This window comes from Borostomias antarcticus (genome assembly GCF_949987555.1).
Source record: "Borostomias antarcticus genome assembly, contig: scaffold_112, whole genome shotgun sequence".
Classification (NCBI taxonomy): domain Eukaryota; kingdom Metazoa; phylum Chordata; class Actinopteri; order Stomiiformes; family Stomiidae; genus Borostomias; species Borostomias antarcticus.
The window spans coordinates 206,311-225,000 of NW_028176829.1; the positions used below are offsets into that span (position 1 = coordinate 206,311).

At 50.9% G+C, this 18,690-nt stretch overlaps 1 protein-coding gene across 1 annotated transcript in view; it reads right to left on the bottom strand.

The window, feature by feature from the left end:
* Positions 1–1,093: 1,093 nt before the first annotated feature.
* Positions 1,094–18,690, bottom strand: part of LOC311328121 (unconventional myosin-Va-like) — a gene marked incomplete at both ends in the record, with an annotated part of 137,989 nt that continues 120,392 nt past the window's right edge. The window contains 19 exons of the mRNA XM_084462147.1: positions 1,094–1,246; positions 1,403–1,473; positions 5,354–5,571; positions 7,609–7,891; positions 8,236–8,386; positions 8,781–8,870; positions 9,022–9,176; positions 9,433–9,582; positions 9,777–9,834; positions 10,760–10,819; positions 11,544–11,742; positions 12,529–12,609; positions 16,075–16,131; positions 16,359–16,459; positions 17,161–17,169; positions 17,318–17,545; positions 17,657–17,713; positions 18,173–18,307; positions 18,430–18,537. Of these exons, the coding sequence (XP_084318273.1) occupies positions 1,094–1,246; positions 1,403–1,473; positions 5,354–5,571; positions 7,609–7,891; positions 8,236–8,386; positions 8,781–8,870; positions 9,022–9,176; positions 9,433–9,582; positions 9,777–9,834; positions 10,760–10,819; positions 11,544–11,742; positions 12,529–12,609; positions 16,075–16,131; positions 16,359–16,459; positions 17,161–17,169; positions 17,318–17,545; positions 17,657–17,713; positions 18,173–18,307; positions 18,430–18,537 (2,364 nt within the window). The remainder of the gene's footprint in view (positions 1,247–1,402; positions 1,474–5,353; positions 5,572–7,608; positions 7,892–8,235; positions 8,387–8,780; positions 8,871–9,021; positions 9,177–9,432; positions 9,583–9,776; positions 9,835–10,759; positions 10,820–11,543; positions 11,743–12,528; positions 12,610–16,074; positions 16,132–16,358; positions 16,460–17,160; positions 17,170–17,317; positions 17,546–17,656; positions 17,714–18,172; positions 18,308–18,429; positions 18,538–18,690) is intronic.

Sequence of the window (18,690 nt, forward strand, 5' to 3'; positions counted from 1 at the left end):
CTGAAGGCGCTCCTGGATAAGCTGGACCCCTGTCGGATGACACAGAAGGTGGTTTTATCGGTGGGCCTCAATAACTGCCTTTGGCGGAACCGTTCGGAAACCATTCAGAAGCAATTCCGCTTCCCCACTTGCTCCAGCACGCATGCGCACAGCACGCAGACTGGCTATTCTCCGTTACGTCTGTAGGCTACACTCACGGCTCACATTCTCTACTCTACGATCAGCTTGTTGGTGCCTGGAATATTGTGTGCAATATGCCTGAATATTTATCAGATTTTGAGGATATAGAAGATGACTTAGAATATGATGGACGCCGATCGTAGCGTAGAGAATGTGAGCCGCAAGTGTAGCCTACAGACGGAGAATAGCCAGTTTGCGCGATGTGCGCATGCGTGCTGGAGCAAGTGGGGAAGCTATTTCGTTTCTAAAGATCATATTAGAGGCATGTGAAAAACCACAACAAGCTCTCGCTCTATGTAAGCACAACTAGCGATTCATAAAGACAGATTGATGAAAACAACCGTTTCGCGGCAGAAAATAGATTTTTTAGAAGCTGCATTCTCAGTGCCCCGTCCGCCACCATTACATAGATATACTTGGCTTGCGCTGGATTTTTAATTTCTTCTACAGGCCTCCGAATTACACCAAAGGGATCTCGTTGAATCAAACGTCTTATAATATGCCTTAAATAAGGTCCAGGTTGTCAAAAACGAGCATTCTCCTTTAAACCCGCGCCAGAGTCTAAACCACTAGTGAAACCTGTGCTGAATCGGGGCTTCAATCTGAGCGCTGCTGAAGATGCAGGTTACACATGACTAGAGTAAAAGTATGATACTGTACATTAACAAATCAACATCTACTTTCAAAAGTGGACTACAGTAGTGTTCATTCAATTATCCTACATGGTTAATCTACTACTGACATAAAATATGATATAATGGGACTGATGGAGTAGTCTTTATATAGCCACATCCATGTCTCTCAGGACATCCATGTCTTCTCCAAAGAAAAAACTTTATTTTTTAAAAGCAGGGGAATAAAAGGCGCAATAAATAAAATATCCTAGCGTGATATATATATATATATTCATTTATTATACCAATGTGAGGAACGGTAGGTTGAGGGAGCCGGGGATCTGGATGGTCTCAAGGGCCAGGGAGGAGGGGTTGAAGGGGAAGGTGACGGGGTAGATCCTCTTAGTGTCCATCAACAGCTGAGGCGTCCCACAGCGGTCCCGCAAACGCGTCTGAGAGGAGAGCACAGGGGATGATCGTTACCACACACACACACGCGCACACACACACACACACGCACACACGCACACGAAGACACACACGCACACACACACGCAGGCATAGAGACAAAGTCAGATAGGTAGCATTGAGACAGTGAGACAGGGTACCTGTATGGTTCGTATGAACGTAACCGACACGCGCTCCTCAAACTCATTGACCGGAGTGTACAGGTTCAAGACTGTTAAAGTTCGGTTTTAGGACCCAGGCGCAACAGGAAAGGAGGAGGCAAGGAACGGTAAAGCCCGGAGGGGCGATTTAATAAGATCACAAAGCGACACGCGCTCCTCAAACTCATTCACCGGAGTGTACAGGTTCAAGACTGTTAAAGTTCGGTTTTAGGACCCAGGCGCAACAGGAAAGGAGGAGGCAAGGAACGGTAAAGCCCGGAGGGGCGATTTAATAAGATCACAAAGCGACACGCGCTCCTCAAACTCATTCACCGGAGTGTACAGGTTCAAGACTGTTAAAGTTCGGTTTTAGGACCCAGGCGCAACAGGAAAGGAGGAGGCAAGGAACGGTAAAGCCCGGAGGGGCGATTTAATAAGATCACAAAGCGACACGCGCTCCTCAAACTCATTCACCGGAGTGTACAGGTTCAAGACTGTTAAAGTTCGGTTTTAGGACCCAGGCGCAACAGGAAAGGAGGAGGCAAGGAACGGTAAAGCCCGGAGGGGCGATTTAATAAGATCACAAAGCGACACGCGCTCCTCAAACTCATTCACCGGAGTGTACAGGTTCAAGACTGTTAAAGTTCGGTTTTAGGACCCAGGCGCAACAGGAAAGGAGGAGGCAAGGAACGGTAAAGCCCGGAGGGGCGATTTAATAAGATCACAAAGCGACACGCGCTCCTCAAACTCATTCACCGGAGTGTACAGGTTCAAGACTGTTAAAGTTCGGTTTTAGGACCCAGGCGCAACAGGAAAGGAGGAGGCAAGGAACGGTAAAGCCCGGAGGGGCGATTTAATAAGATCACAAAGCGACACGCGCTCCTCAAACTCATTCACCGGAGTGTACAGGTTCAAGACTGTTAAAGTTCGGTTTTAGGACCCAGGCGCAACAGGAAAGGAGGAGGCAAGGAACGGTAAAGCCCGGAGGGGCGATTTAATAAGATCACAAAGCGACACGCGCTCCTCAAACTCATTCACCGGAGTGTACAGGTTCAAGACTGTTAAAGTTCGGTTTTAGGACCCAGGCGCAACAGGAAAGGAGGAGGCAAGGAACGGTAAAGCCCGGAGGGGCGATTTAATAAGATCACAAAGCGACACGCGCTCCTCAAACTCATTCACCGGAGTGTACAGGTTCAAGACTGTTAAAGTTCGGTTTTAGGACCCAGGCGCAACAGGAAAGGAGGAGGCAAGGAACGGTAAAGCCCGGAGGGGCGATTTAATAAGATCACAAAGCGACACGCGCTCCTCAAACTCATTCACCGGAGTGTACAGGTTCAAGACTGTTAAAGTTCGGTTTTAGGACCCAGGCGCAACAGGAAAGGAGGAGGCAAGGAACGGTAAAGCCCGGAGGGGCGATTTAATAAGATCACAAAGCGACACGCGCTCCTCAAACTCATTCACCGGAGTGTACAGGTTCAAGACTGTTAAAGTTCGGTTTTAGGACCCAGGCGCAACAGGAAAGGAGGAGGCAAGGAACGGTAAAGCCCGGAGGGGCGATTTAATAAGATCACAAAGCGACACGCGCTCCTCAAACTCATTCACCGGAGTGTACAGGTTCAAGACTGTTAAAGTTCGGTTTTAGGACCCAGGCGCAACAGGAAAGGAGGAGGCAAGGAACGGTAAAGCCCGGAGGGGCGATTTAATAAGATCACAAAGCGACACGCGCTCCTCAAACTCATTCACCGGAGTGTACAGGTTCAAGACTGTTAAAGTTCGGTTTTAGGACCCAGGCGCAACAGGAAAGGAGGAGGCAAGGAACGGTAAAGCCCGGAGGGGCGATTTAATAAGATCACAAAGCGACACGCGCTCCTCAAACTCATTCACCGGAGTGTACAGGTTCAAGACTGTTAAAGTTCGGTTTTAGGACCCAGGCGCAACAGGAAAGGAGGAGGCAAGGAACGGTAAAGCCCGGAGGGGCGATTTAATAAGATCACAAAGCGACACGCGCTCCTCAAACTCATTCACCGGAGTGTACAGGTTCAAGACTGTTAAAGTTCGGTTTTAGGACCCAGGCGCAACAGGAAAGGAGGAGGCAAGGAACGGTAAAGCCCGGAGGGGCGATTTAATAAGATCACAAAGCGACACGCGCTCCTCAAACTCATTCACCGGAGTGTACAGGTTCAAGACTGTTAAAGTTCGGTTTTAGGACCCAGGCGCAACAGGAAAGGAGGAGGCAAGGAACGGTAAAGCCCGGAGGGGCGATTTAATAAGATCACAAAGCGACACGCGCTCCTCAAACTCATTCACCGGAGTGTACAGGTTCAAGACTGTTAAAGTTCGGTTTTAGGACCCAGGCGCAACAGGAAAGGAGGAGGCAAGGAACGGTAAAGCCCGGAGGGGCGATTTAATAAGATCACAAAGCGACACGCGCTCCTCAAACTCATTCACCGGAGTGTACAGGTTCAAGACTGTTAAAGTTCGGTTTTAGGACCCAGGCGCAACAGGAAAGGAGGAGGCAAGGAACGGTAAAGCCCGGAGGGGCGATTTAATAAGATCACAAAGCGACACGCGCTCCTCAAACTCATTCACCGGAGTGTACAGGTTCAAGACTGTTAAAGTTCGGTTTTAGGACCCAGGCGCAACAGGAAAGGAGGAGGCAAGGAACGGTAAAGCCCGGAGGGGCGATTTAATAAGATCACAAAGCGACACGCGCTCCTCAAACTCATTCACCGGAGTGTACAGGTTCAAGACTGTTAAAGTTCGGTTTTAGGACCCAGGCGCAACAGGAAAGGAGGAGGCAAGGAACGGTAAAGCCCGGAGGGGCGATTTAATAAGATCACAAAGCGACACGCGCTCCTCAAACTCATTCACCGGAGTGTACAGGTTCAAGACTGTTAAAGTTCGGTTTTAGGACCCAGGCGCAACAGGAAAGGAGGAGGCAAGGAACGGTAAAGCCCGGAGGGGCGATTTAATAAGATCACAAAGGGGGATGTGGTAGTCGTACAGCCGATGGTCAGGCAGGAGCGTGGTAGTCGTACAGGCGATGGTCAGGCAGGAGCGGGGTTGTCGTACAGGCGATGGTCAGGCAGGAGCGGGGTTGTCGTACAGGCGATGGTCAGGCAGGAGCGTTGTCGTACAGGCGATGGTCAGGCAGGAGCGGGGTAATCGTACAGGCGTGGGTCAGGCAGGAACTGGAGAGATGAGGAGGGGAGGCAGGGTGAGTGAGAGTAATCACAAACGGGGAACGGGAAAAAACACTACAAAATACGGGTAAGGAGATTGTAGGCTAGGCTATACTTTACCACAAGAGTTTATGGTAAGATCTGGCGATGTAGACCAGGTTCTTGTAGAGGTTGAAGGTGATTGCAGAACGAGGGACAGGTGTGGTGATGATAATTGGAAACCGGTGAGTAGAGCCGCGCCCGCGTCATCGTCGGAGACGAGCGCGCCGTTCTTGTCTTTGCGCACGGGCCGATGTGCTGGGCATGTCGGGATCCGACTCTTCGTCACCGGAGCGGGAGGAGACTGCCGAGTCCGCGGAGCTGGCCGGAGACGGGGAACGCCCGGCAGTGGGGGGAAACTCCGGAGAGTCAGAGCGTTGTATGCCCGGGCCGATGCGACGTGCGGTAGAGCGCGTAGGACGCCCCGAGTGCGCAGCGGGCCCAGAGGGGAGAGAGGGAGGCGGTTGTGGAGGCGAGGGCATGCGAGCCGTAACAAAGACCTTCACAATCTGAGAGAGAGAGAGAGAAAGAAAGAGAGAGCGAGAGAGAGAGGGGGAGAGACAGAGAGAGAGAGAGAGAGAGAAAGAGAAAGAGAGATTGAGAGAGAGAAAACGAGAGAGAGAGAGAGAGAGAGAGAGAGAGGTAGAGAGAGAGAGAGAGAAAAAACGAGAGAGAGAGAGAGAGAGAACACAAGAACACAAGAAACTGGTTACGATCACGGACACGGAACCCTTGGTCCGGCGCTGGCTCCTGATTGGCGGGCGTGTGTTTACCTGGGCGGTGGACAGCGCCAGGCACACGGAGCAGATGGCCTCGGCGTCCTCGTCCGACTTCTTCTTGACCTGCAGCAGCTGGGCGGCCTGGATCAGAGGTTCCAGCGTCTCCTTGGCGCCGCACAGCATCAGGTTCTTATCCCTCATCCACTCCTCCAGATGACCCACGTTGTACCTGGACAGTACACACACACACACACACTGTTACGGCCCTCCAGTGGCTCGGGGTGGGACCGCACATGACCTCAGTGAATCATGAAAAAGGACAAACCAATGGAGTCGGAGACAGCAGCTTCTTAGATTTATAGGGCTTTTATTTATTCACTCAGGACCTGACGGTACTCCGCCAGGTCGAAGTTGGACAGGCAGTGATCGTTCTGCTTCGACGTGTTGTGCCTCATAAACACCTGGAGGAACACACACACACACACGCACACACGCACACGAGACAGGTAAGAGCAGGTCAAGAGTGGAAATGTGTGTGTGTGTGAGAGATGTGTGTGTTTGTGTGTGTATATTGTGATGGGGAGTGTGTGTGTGTGTGTGTGTGTAATGACAGGGTAAGAGTGAAAATGTGTGTGTGTTAAAAGTGCATCCGTGTGTGTATCTGAACAAGCATGAGTGTGTGTGTGTGTGTGTGTGCGTGTGTGTGTAATGGCAGGGTAAGAGTGAAAATGTGTTTGTGTGTTAAAGTGCACACGTGTGTTTATCTCAACAAGTATGAGTGTGTGTGTGTGTGTGTGTGTGTGTGTGTGTGTGTGTGTGTGTGTGTGTTTGTGCGTGTGTGTGTGTGACTTGCATCTTCCCCGCTGTACTGTTTCATACAATGCAGGAAGCGGCAGGTGTTGGACAGCCAGAAGGACATCGTCAGAAAGTCGTCCCCGCGTTTCTGAGGAGAAAAAAAAAGAAAACAAAAGTGACCAATTTGCGTGTGACTCGTCCCGGCTTTTATTTAGCCAACAAAAGGGCCCGTGGGCCAAGCACATAGGCAACGTAGGCCTTACATATAACAAGACATGTTGGGTGAGAGAGTTAGCTAAATGGTGAATGCAAAACAACAAACATAACAAAAACCACCACCTAACAGGCTTCGGAGCCCCAATAAGTACAAGGGTGCATTCACCTCCCTAATTATGTCTTACAGTTCTACGTGTGCAAATGATATATGTAAAACCCAGGGTTATTGTAACTATTTCCTACTATAACTCTCCCACCCCACTGTCATACTAATCAAACAAACATATAATTTAAACAATGCTACATTTGCCCCACGTTGGACAAAGTGCATGTTACAAACAGTGAGTGACAACAAAGTATAACCAGTGACAGAAATGTGTGTGGGAAAACGTATACAAAACCAGGTAGTAGGAGGCTTGCCAGACCTCCTGAACTAACAAACAACTGAACCTATATACACAGGGGAATACAGGTTTGATTGGTTGATTGGTGACAGCTGGTGCTGCTGATCATACTGCATGTTGTCAGCAGACATCCAGGAATCACTCCAGAATCTCACTCAGAGGGATCACATGACATATGAGGGAGACAAAAGGACAGTATGAGACAATGACCAGTAGGGGGAGACAGACAACCAACAACATACTCATATATATATCTATATATATAGATATATATAATAAAGAATAAAGAATATCTGGGTTTTCACCCCTACTATCTGCTACCAGCCGTAACACACACACACACACACGCACACACACATGTGCAAAGACATGAGTAAGTACGCACGTAACTAAGCGTCAGTCATCACCAACGCAAGACACACACAAACACATACAGTATGCATGCGCATACGCCACCCCCATCTCCCCCCTCCAAACACACACACACACACACAAACACGCAACCCCCACCAACACACACACGTAAAGATGCACCCCCCACCAACAACCCATACACACATGTAAACACACACCCCTCCCTCCCACCGACCTACCCACCCACCGACACGCATGTACATAACCTAACCCCTCCCCCCCACACACACAGCGCACCCCCGCCCCTCCCAACCAACACACGCCCCCCCCGTCCCGTCGGACGCTCTCAAGCCCCGCCCCCTCCCCCAGACGGACACTCTCAAGCCCCGCCCCCTCCCCCAGACGGACACTCTCAAGCCCCGCCCCCTCCCCCAGACGGACGCTCTCAAGCCCCGCCCCCTCCCCCAGATGGACGCTCTCAAGCCCCGCCCCCTCACCTAATCTGCATCCCCTTGCTCCAGGAACACATGTCCTTGCGCAGCAGCAGGTTATTGAGGGTCACGGCGCCGATGATGTAAAACTGCTGCTTGACCACCTGCTTGATGAGCTCGGGGTCGGTGCCGTGCTGGCACATGATGGAGTGGAAGGCGCTGAGCTGCCGCAGGATGGAGTCCAGGGTGTAGGTGCCCTCATCGGCGATGCTGGACGTCCGCTTCCGCAGCCCGGTGGGCTTGACCCCCAACACGCCCTGGATGGTCTCGTGCTCCAGAATGCCCGAGACTGTGGGGGCGGTCGGGGCGCACATACACACACACACACACACACACACACACACACACACACAAAATCAGCAAGAGTGTGCAAACTCACATTACACCCACACACATACACACACCTCATCATAATACATACACACACTCATATCACACACACACACACAATCAGCAAGTGTGTGCAAGCACACATATACACATACACACACACACACTCTCACACACACTCACTAGCAAGTATAGTGTAAAGTACAAACATAAACGCACACACCCAAATGAGCATGTGCGCTCACACACATACACACACACACGCACACACGCACGCACACGCACACGCACACACACACACACTGATCATGGGATACAGGATGTTCTCCATGCACTTGATGAGCTGCTGGTAGAGCTGGATGGCCAGGTCACTCAGGACCTGACGGTACTCCGCCAGGTCGAAGTTGGACAGGCAGTGATCGTTCTGCTTCGACGTGTTGTGCCTCATAAACGCCTGGAGGAACACACACACACACACGCACACACGCACACGAGACAGGTAAGAGCAGGTCAAGAGTGGAAATGTGTGTGTGTGTGAGAGATGTGTGTGTTTGTGTGTGTATATTGTGATGGGGAGTGTGTGTGTGTGTGTGTGTGTGTGTAATGACAGGGTAAGAGTGAAAATGTGTGTGTGTTAAAAGTGCATCCGTGTGTGTATCTGAACAAGCATGAGTGTGTGTGTGTGTGTGTGTGCGTGTGTGTGTAATGGCAGGGTAAGAGTGAAAATGTGTTTGTGTGTTAAAGTGCACACGTGTGTTTATCTCAACAAGTATGAGTGTGTGTGTGTGTGTGTGTGTGTGTGTGTGTGTGTGTGTGTGTGTGTTTGTGCGTGTGTGTGTGTGACTTGCATCTTCCCCGCTGTACTGTTTCATACAATGCAGGAAGCGGCAGGTGTTGGACAGCCAGAAGGACATCGTCAGAAAGTCGTCCCCGCGTTTCTGAGGAGAAAAAAAAAGAAAACAAAAGTGACCAATTTGCGTGTGACTCGTCCCGTTGGGTTGGATCAAAAACCCTCGGCGCTTCTGGGCGTTACATCGAGCGAGCGTCTCATTTCCCGCCCGGCCCGGACGCTGCCGGCGGACGCCGTACCTTGAGGATCTTCTTGATGCTGTTGATGATGGAGGTGAGGAGTGTGTCGACCTTCTGGTCGTCGTTGACGTAGTCGGCGTGTCGCAGACACATGAAGAGGATGTAGGCGGGGAGCCCCGGGATCAGGTTCACCGCCAAGCCGCGCGGCTTCAGCTCTAAGGGGAGAGAGGAGGAGGAGAGGGGAGGAGGAGGAGGGTGGGGATACGGTGTTGGAACAAGGCCCGTATAGGACGCGTTTGTAGTATTGGCACGGAGCCAGCGTGGGACGCACGCGCTAGGTACTGGTGCTGAGCCACGAACGGTTGCGTTCGGCGTCGGACGCATGTCTGGGGTAGAGGTCAAGTGTGGCGTTCTGGAAAACGCCGCGGGTTGGGGGGGGGGGGGGGGGTGGGGTACTTAAAAGGTACTGACCCAGAATGAGGTTCTTGACCAGTTTGAGTTCGTCCTCCTTCTTGTACTCCAGCATGCCCTGGAAGTCCTTCTCCCTGCGAGGGATGTTCACCGGACGGATGGGCTCGTCCACCATCTGACCCGGGGACACCTGGCCCTCTCCCTGACCGGCTGGGACACACACACGGTTGATTACTGTACACACACGGCCCCCTGGGGGAGACAGACAACACACACACACGCACACACATGCACATGCACACACGGTTGATTACTGTACACACATGGCCCCCTGGGGGAGACAGACAGCACACACACACACACCTCCGCTCACATGCAGACAGACAGAAGTCTTGTTCCCATACCTCCGATCTTCTTGGAGAAGATGGTTTTGTCATGCTTCTCTAACTGTTCCATCAGATCCTGCCAGAGATGGAGAGAGAGAGAGAGAGAGAGAGGAGTGAGGGAAACAGTGGAGCCTGGTCTAGCTATAGCGTGCAGCTGGGATCAGGGTGCAGACAGAAAGCTGAGGCTGTAGAGAAGAGTGCCCTCTGGTGGCAGAGAGGATCATTACGAAACCTTCAGATTCCACTCATCTAGGGAGCGGAGATCTGATGATGGAGACAAAGTCTCGGGTCACCTTTCCTGACAAACCTATTCCCTGACAGTAGCCCGTGAATGGGCCAGAGTTAGACGGTGATCTACACTGGGTTTATTCTATCTTGAAAGCCATACTCATCGCAAAAAAAGTTTTTCCGCGATGCCATCTGGCTTCCAGAATACGTTTATTCCACTACTTGTCCCTATTTAAATAAATAAGTCTTAAATTCTACTAGCATACTTTGTTGCTGTAGTTAGCCAAACTTGTTGCTACACTAGCCAAACTCCTGGACTACAACTCTTAGTCCTGAATACAAATGAGCTATAGATATAAACATGCTTTTCCAATTTGGATGAAATACCCCTTTCGGCAAATATTTTAGAATATCGCTTCCTCTCTGTAAAACTGTGTCTCCATCGCCCAGGGCACCGAGGGTGTCTGATTTCAGGGGAGGGGGAGTGCTGATTAACCGGTAGTTTATTAGAGAGTGGACTCCTGTGTGGACGAGGAGGAGGAGGAGGAGGAGCAGAAGGAGGTTGGTTCTCCTCTGTGGGTTAGGAAAGGAGGACACGCTGCTGTGGCTGTTAGAGCAGACATCACATTAAAACGCTGCTCTGTGGAGTGCGCACGCACGCACACACACACAGTCTCGGTTAGTGTTCACACACGTGCAGGAACACACAGTCTCTCCCTCTCTCTCATTCACACACACACACAACACACAGATGCAATGTTTTCTCTACATACAACCATCCGTCGTAAAATGATGAGTCGGGTCTCCCGATAGGCTGTTGGGTCATCTGTGGTCTGTGATACAGGATGGACACACACACACACTTTACAGTGTGATACAAGATGGACACACACACTTTACAGTGTGATACAGGATGGACACACACACTTTACAGCAGAAACATACAACGGCCTCGTAACAGCATTTATTCTATCATTCCTTGAGCATGACACACACACACACACACACACTCTACAGTGTGATACAGGATGGACACACACACACTTTACAGTGTGATACAGGACGGACACACACACTTTACAGCAGAAACATACAACGGCCTCGTAACAGCATTTATTCTATCATTCCTTGAGCATGATGCCCCTCCCCTGCCTGCCCCCCCCCCCCCCCCCCCCCCCTCCCCCTAGCAAGCGGAGTGATGTCGTACTACTGTGTACTGTGTGTGCTTCTGCAAGTGTGTTTACATATGCGTACCCTGCAGGTTCTCAATGAGGAGGCACGCGGTCTCTTGCTGTGCATCTGCAATGAGTATGTGTGTGTGTGTGTGTGTGTGTGAGTGGGTGTAGACTCGACGGGCCCTCGTTGACGAGGTGTGTGATATTGCGCTGCTCTGCGTGTCTGCGCTCTGTACGCGCACGCATGTGTGTGTGTGTGTGTGTGTGTGTGTGTTCGGCGCGCAGCGAGCGCATTCGTGCGCGTCATAGAGGTGTGTGAGGTGTCACGTTAAGCCGTTTCTCTGATTTTTGTGCGTTTGCATGTGTGTGTGTGTGTCCGTACCAGGTTCTCGTTGGTGAGGTGCGTGATCTCGTGCTGGAGGCTGGCCTCTATCCGGGACTCCGGGGGCAGCTGGAGGTTCTGGGCCAGGAGCTGCTGCTGCCGGTTGTTCTCCTCCTTCACGCTCTGCAGTTCTCCTCGCAGAACCTCCACCTCATTATCGTAGCTGCGCCGCTGCGCCTGCAGCTGGGACTCCAGCAACCTTGAGGGGGGGGGGCGTGCGTCCGAATGAGCGTGTGAGCAAGAGAAGGGGGCGAAAGAAGAAGGAGGGAGGAAGTATGAGGGGATGAGAGAGAGAGAGGAGAGAGACTAGTCAGAAGAACGCCCAGAGGAGGAGGGTGGGAGGCGTTTCGCTGGGCCGGGAGGGTCAAGGCGGGACGACCTCGCCGCTGCAGTCCTCCGCTCTCGGGGGGGGGGGGGGGGGCAAGCGAGCGCCCCCCATCTGGCGACACGCAGCCCAGCCGGGAAGACCTCCTTCCCCGGGGGAGAGCTCCCCACCCTCCCTCCCCTCCCCCCTCTCCTCTGACTCGGGAGGTCCGGTCCGGTCCGAGCCGACGCCGTCACACCCCCGGGGGGAGGCGGGAGGGCGGTGGGGCGGCGTCCCGAGGCAGAGAGGAGAGACGCCGGCGGCCCGCGCTCGCCGCGGGGGGAGAGCGCCAGAGCGAAGCGCCACACCGATGGGAGTCGTTCTACTTAGGGTGCCGCGCTTCGAGCGCCGAGGCAAAACCGGGAGCCGGTTAGTACAGTAGGAAAGGGTGCGAGGATTTAGGACAAGGTGCAACACGGTCGGTCACACCACAACACTCGAGAGGGGGGTTAACCGCCTCTGATCAACCAATAGGAAGCGAGAGATAAGAGGGAGGGAGCTGAGAAAGAGAGGAGGGATGGAGGGAAGGAACGTGGCGCCATGTCGTCCCTTCACACCGGCATCCACATGCGCTCGCACACACACACACACTGGCAAGACGCCTCGGGGGGCGCGGTTAACCTGTTGGTCTCCTTTAACCCCTCATAAACCAGCCACAGCTCGCCGTCCTCATTCAGCCTATGGAAGTCTGGCGTGGGCGATCTGAGCGACACACAGGGCAGACAGGGACACAACACAACCAGCAACGTGAAGAGGGGGCGGGGTGTGATTGGGGGGGGGGGGGGGGGTACGAGAGGGGAGTGTGAGTGTGTGTGAGGAGCAAGCCCCCAGGAATCGAAATCTAAAGTGAAGGCCTATTGAACCGCGCCATCTTGGCTAGATTTGTAGTCACTTGGCTATTTCCGGTTACTTTTGACTTGCGCAGTTGAGCTTCTCTGGCCGACGCGCGTCCACGAAAAAGTTCACATTTATCTGAAATGTAGACGCGCGTTCCCGGCTCTCTCGGCTCTCCCCGCTTTGATTTAGCAATGAAAACCGGCTTGCATATTAACCTGTTTTTGTCAAATATATCAATTGGAGAAATTATTTTTTGATCCTGGCATCTTAGTTTTAACAAGTTAAATATAATTGAACATGTTTTGTTTGCTAGTAGATGGTATTCATTCCGTTCGCGATAACGTTATTGCAGCCAGGCTAAATTCCTCCAGGGAGCCAGTGACAGGCGAGTTGAAGAGCTTCACTCCCCGCCAGCAGGAGCTCTGGCCGCGGCTACCGCATCTCGGAAAACCCGCTGAGTTCGTGGCTGCTATTTCACACTCGCCCTTGATCAATCCCAATACCGATCCATGGTAATAATGAATCAATCGTTCAGATCAGATCGGCAGTGCTGCATGCATGTTACAACATCATTGTTAGCTTTATTAACATAACCATAGCCTACATTTATCTCTCTAACGTTAGGCTATCCATCTTACACCAGTCGGCCATTCGATAGCTGGAAGCGGTCAACGCCAACGTTGACTGAAAACACCCAAACTCAGTGTATCGTTTCATCTTCATGCTACACATCAACTCCTTTACATTGTATGTGAATAAATTCCTGTTATTCTAAAAATATCCCATTTCTGTCCATTCCTGGAAAAGGCTAATAATTGCTGTCAAATGATCACTCCAGTTTATCACCGTATCCCACTACCATTTCAACTATGCACAGGAGGTTGTCTTGTGGTCATTTTCATTAAAAAATGATTAGCCTGATCAGTTTGTTGTATGTATTAAGCCCTTTTTGAGCGGTATGCTTGTATTAATAGCTTATAGCTTGCCATACTCACCAACCTTGGGATATTGTCGATATTTTTAGAATAACAGGAATTTATTCACATACAATGTAAAGGAGTTGATGTGTAGCATGAAGATGAAACGATACACTGAGTTTGGGTGTTTTCAGTCAACGTTGGCGTTCACCGCTTCCATTTATCGAATGGCCGACTGGTGTAAGATGGATAGCCTAACGTTAGAGAGATAAATGTAGGCTATGGTTATGTTAATAAAGCTAACAATGATGTTGTAACATGCATGCAGCACTTCCGATCTGATCTGAACGATTGATTCATTGTTACCATGGATCGGTATTGGGATTGATCAAGGGCGAATGTGAAATAGCAGCCAGGAACTCAGCGGGTTATCCAAGATGCGGTAGCCGCGGCCAGAGCTCCTGCTGGCGGGGAGTGAAGCTCTTCAACTCGCCTGTCACTGACTCCCTGGAGGAATTTAGCCTGGCTGCAATAACGTTATCGCGAACGGAATGAATACCATCTACTAGCAAACAAAACATGTTAAATTATATTTAACCTGTTAAAACTAAGATGCCAGGATCAAAAAATAATTTCTCCAATTGATATATTTGACAAAAACAGGTTAATATGCAAGCCGGTTTTCATTGCTAAATCAAAGCGGGGAGAGCCGGGAACGCGCGTCTACATTTCAGAGAAATGTGAACTTTTTCGTGGACGCGCGTCGGCCAGAGAAGCTCAACTGCGCAAGTCAAAAGTAACCGGAAGGCCAGAAAAGCACAACTGCGCAAGTCAAAAGTAACCGGAAATAGTCAAATGACTACAAATTTTGCCAAGATGGCGCGGTTCAATAGGGCTTCATTGTTGATAGCGGCCAGTGAATGGAGTGGCTGTATCCAGTTTATATAATACATCCATGGTGAGGAGAGAGGATAGACAACATACTTGAAATGCTGTGTGACACGTAAGCTAAGCAAGGACTCTAAATCAAAGTAGAATGTGCGCGCGTGTGAACGTATGTGTGTGTGTGCGTTGTGTACGTGTGTGTGCATTGTGTGCATTTATACAACAGCTAGTTCCGACCGCGCATTGTGATTGGCTAAGACGGATTCCAAGCAGTGCCTTTAAGGCTTATAATGGCACTGGGTTAATCACCAAATGTATTCCTACTCCCTATCGCTCGTCGGAACTAGCTGTCGTATCGTGGAGGTCTGAAACAAAATATTTAAGCAAGACTGAACACTATAAACCCGTCTTTTCCAAAATAAAATTAACAACAGTGCAGTGCTGTTGTATAAAAGCAATAAGACACTCAAGGTCGTGCTTTACTGTGGTTTATTGGCACGTCTGTGGTCCGCTTCGCGTCGTGCCTGCGGCTGCACCACAGCCGTGCCAATAAACCACAGTAAAGCACTCCCTCTCGTGTCTTATTGCTCAAGTGTGACTAACTGACGTACCGGCCTGCTTCTATATCAGTGTGTGTGTGTTTCAAATGCGGAAAGCTCTGTGACTGTGGTGTGACAGAGAGATGAGTCCACAACACTGACATGAGGAGGGAACAGAAAAGAGGGTCACACAAAATCACGAGGGCGGCGGTCAAAGTAGAAAAACAAATGAATGCCACGAACAGGTGATCCATGCAGGGGTCATGCCAGGTCATTCCATAGGGCTGTTAGCTAGGCCTCCTACACCCGCCCCCCCCCCCCCTCCCCAAACCATCTACATCACTTCCTGTGCCACTAAGAGAGCCATTCCATGCTGTTGCCATGCTGCGAGGCTGTTTAACTCTTCCACTGGCTCCAGCAACTGGCTCATTACCCAAACGCTTAGCAGCCCACCCTGACAGAGCCACGACACCTCAAGCTACTATGCTGATAAAATGTCAACCGTTCATTTTAAAATCTTCGCCACATTTGTTCGGAATTGATCTCAGACGCGATCTCACAGACACCCTGTATTTGAGATGAACACTGGGTCTGTTACAGTCCCCCTGGAGCTGGTGGGTCAATCCCCATGCCGTTAGAGCAGGCTAACCTAGCTTAGCTTCATCACCATGCTGGTTAGATGCCCGTTGCTACACAGGCTAACCTAGCTTAGCTTCATCCCCATGGTGGTAAGATGCCCGTTGCTACACAGGCTAACCTAGCTTAGCTTCATCACCATGGTGGTAAGATGGCTGTTGCTACACAGGCTAACCTAGCTTAGCTTCATCACCATGGTGGTAAGATGGCTGTTGCTACACAGGCTAACCTAGCTTAGCCTTCCCTATTTAGCCATATCGCCTATATCAGCCTTTGGTATCCCTTTTCCAATTGGTTTAGCATGGCCATGCATGCTCCGCCTCATGATGCATAGGCCACACCTGATTGGTTACCTGAGCCTACTCAGGAGCTCATTGGCTTCCAGCGGCTTACGCAAGAACCTGGGGGATCTGCACAAAACAGAGAGAAAGAGCGGTTCACACACACACACTCACAGCTCTTACACGCACACACACACACACACGGGTGGTCTGAACTGTAACGAGCGCCTGGTTGCGCTCTGAGGAGAGCGGGACAGGGGTCAAGGAAGACAGAAGAGGAGGAAGAGAGAGAGGGAGGAGGAGGAAGACAGGATGGAGAGAGAGAGAGAGAGAGAGAGAGAGAGAGAAGAGTGTACCTGTTGGTGTCCTTTAGGCCGATGTAAGCCTGTTTAATTTCACCAGAGTCCTTCATCTTGGAAACGTCCTCGACATGGTGCATAGGCTCAGTCATGGTCTCCTGACACACACACACACACACACACACACACACACACACACACACACACACACACACACACACACACACACACGTGAGCATGTGTAGCTGTTTTACAATCATAGCTCCGACAGTTTACACTGATATGGGCATGTGTCTACAGAAGGTCACGGTGTTGAGGGGGTGCTAATGTGATGCAGCAGTGCCCTATAATGTCACCATGGGACATTACACAAACACACACACATCTCCATCATGGATGTTTAACTATCCTATCGCTGACAGCTCCTACTGGGCGAACTAACAGCGGTACTTGCAAGCAGCGGACAGCATGTGTCAGTAGTGACAGGTGAATGTAACCAAGCAGACTCTAGTCGGGGTCCTGTTGTAAATGAGGGAAACCTCAGTGCTTTACGAGCAGGGCTGAAAATTAACATTAACCGGCCAAATGCAGGTAAAATTTCCAGTTGGCGACTAGATTTCGGAAGGCTATCTGAAAGATATATATACTTGGCCGGTAGATTTTTTCATCTACAGTCCCCTTGGCAGGTGACTCACCGCGAGCCAAAAGGTTAATTTTCACCCCTGTTTACGAGTATGAATAAAGGTTTGAAATGAAATGAAATGTTAGACTCGTATACTACTGGTTAGACATGGTGGAATGGTTCAGTGTGAACATGAGGTGGTTGTGTCTAGAACATGCAGCTACAGGCTCTCTGTACCTTCTCATCCTGTGTGTGGGGGGGAGAGACGGAAAAGTTAGAAACACTGGTAGTAGTCAGATCAGATCCTTTCATGTTAACACACACACCCTGGCCCCCACTGACCAGCCCCATACGGAAGCTTCCGGACGGTCGGTGACCCCCAGCCGACCCCTACCTTGTGCTGCATGGCCTCCTTCTGGCTGACCAGCTGCGAGCGCAGGATCAGCACCTCCTCCTTGCGCACATCCAGCTCCTCGCAGGCGCCGTTGAGCTGGTCCAGGAGCACCTTGTAGGCCGGGGAGCCCGGAGCGCCGGCCCCTGCGCCTACATTACCCAGCAGGCTCTGCCTCATGTCGGTCAGGTTGTGCTTCAGCTTCTTGTTCTCGGACTCCAGCTCCTGGCGCTGTGGGGGGGGAGGGGGTGGAAAAAAAACATGGCGGCCGTCAGAAGGGGGCCCTTGGTGCCTGTAGACGAGGCTTCTGACAGAAGCCCGGGGTACAGCTTTGCTCCTCACCTTGAGAGACTCGTACTCCAGCTCTGCTCCGCGGGCCTTCTTATGCTCTTCATCATCCTGAGGGAGAGTTATGTTACATAAAGAATAACTAGACATGTATTAGACTTTGATAGTATTTTAATAGCATTGGGAGTTGTACCTGGGCTCTAGCCCGTGGTATTTTGGTAGTATTAGAGTCGTACCCAAGCCCTATCCCATGATATTTTAGCAGTATCAGAGTGGTACCTGGGCCCTAGCCCATAGTATTTTAGTAGATTTTTTTTAGTAGTAGTTTTAGTAGTAGTAGAGTTGTACCCAGGCTCTACAGGTAGCCCATAGTATTTTCGCAGTATCAGAGTTGTACCCGGGCTCTAGCCCATAGTATCTTAGTAGTATTTTCGTAGTATCAGAGTCGTACCCGGGCCCTAGCCCATAGTATTTTAGTAGTATTTTCGTAGTATCAGAGTCGTACCCGGGCTCTAGCCCATAGTATTGTAGTAGTATTTTAGTAGTATTTTCGTAGTATCAGAGTCCTACCCGGGCTCTAGCCCGCTGGAACTGGTCCTCTTTGTTTTCCAGCTCGTTGCGTAGCGACTGTTTTTCCTGCTCCAGCTCCGTCAAGCGTTTCTGCAGCTTCAGAGTCAGAGACGTGTCCAGGCCACGGGTCACATCCTGCCAGGACAGGAAACGGTGTCATGGTGACACGCTAATCACCGTTTTGATATTACAAACATGCACACATTTTATATGTTGTTCTATTTCTATTTTATGCCGCTAGCCTCTCTGCCCCTCACCTCGGCGGCGCGGGAGTCTTCTGATTCGGCGAACTCTGAGTTGTAGGAGTACTCTGATTCGTTGCTGCTGTGGGTGGAGTCTGTTCTCCTGTGGCCAGGCTTGGGGACCTGGGGAGGGTAGAGGGTGACGGACCGTTAATGACACAAACACACCCCATTCCATAATCTTAATTGCTCACCGTCTGAGTGTGTGTGTATGTCTCTGATTATGTCAGTGTGTCTCTGAGTGCGTACAGTATTTCTGAGTTTGTATGACATCTG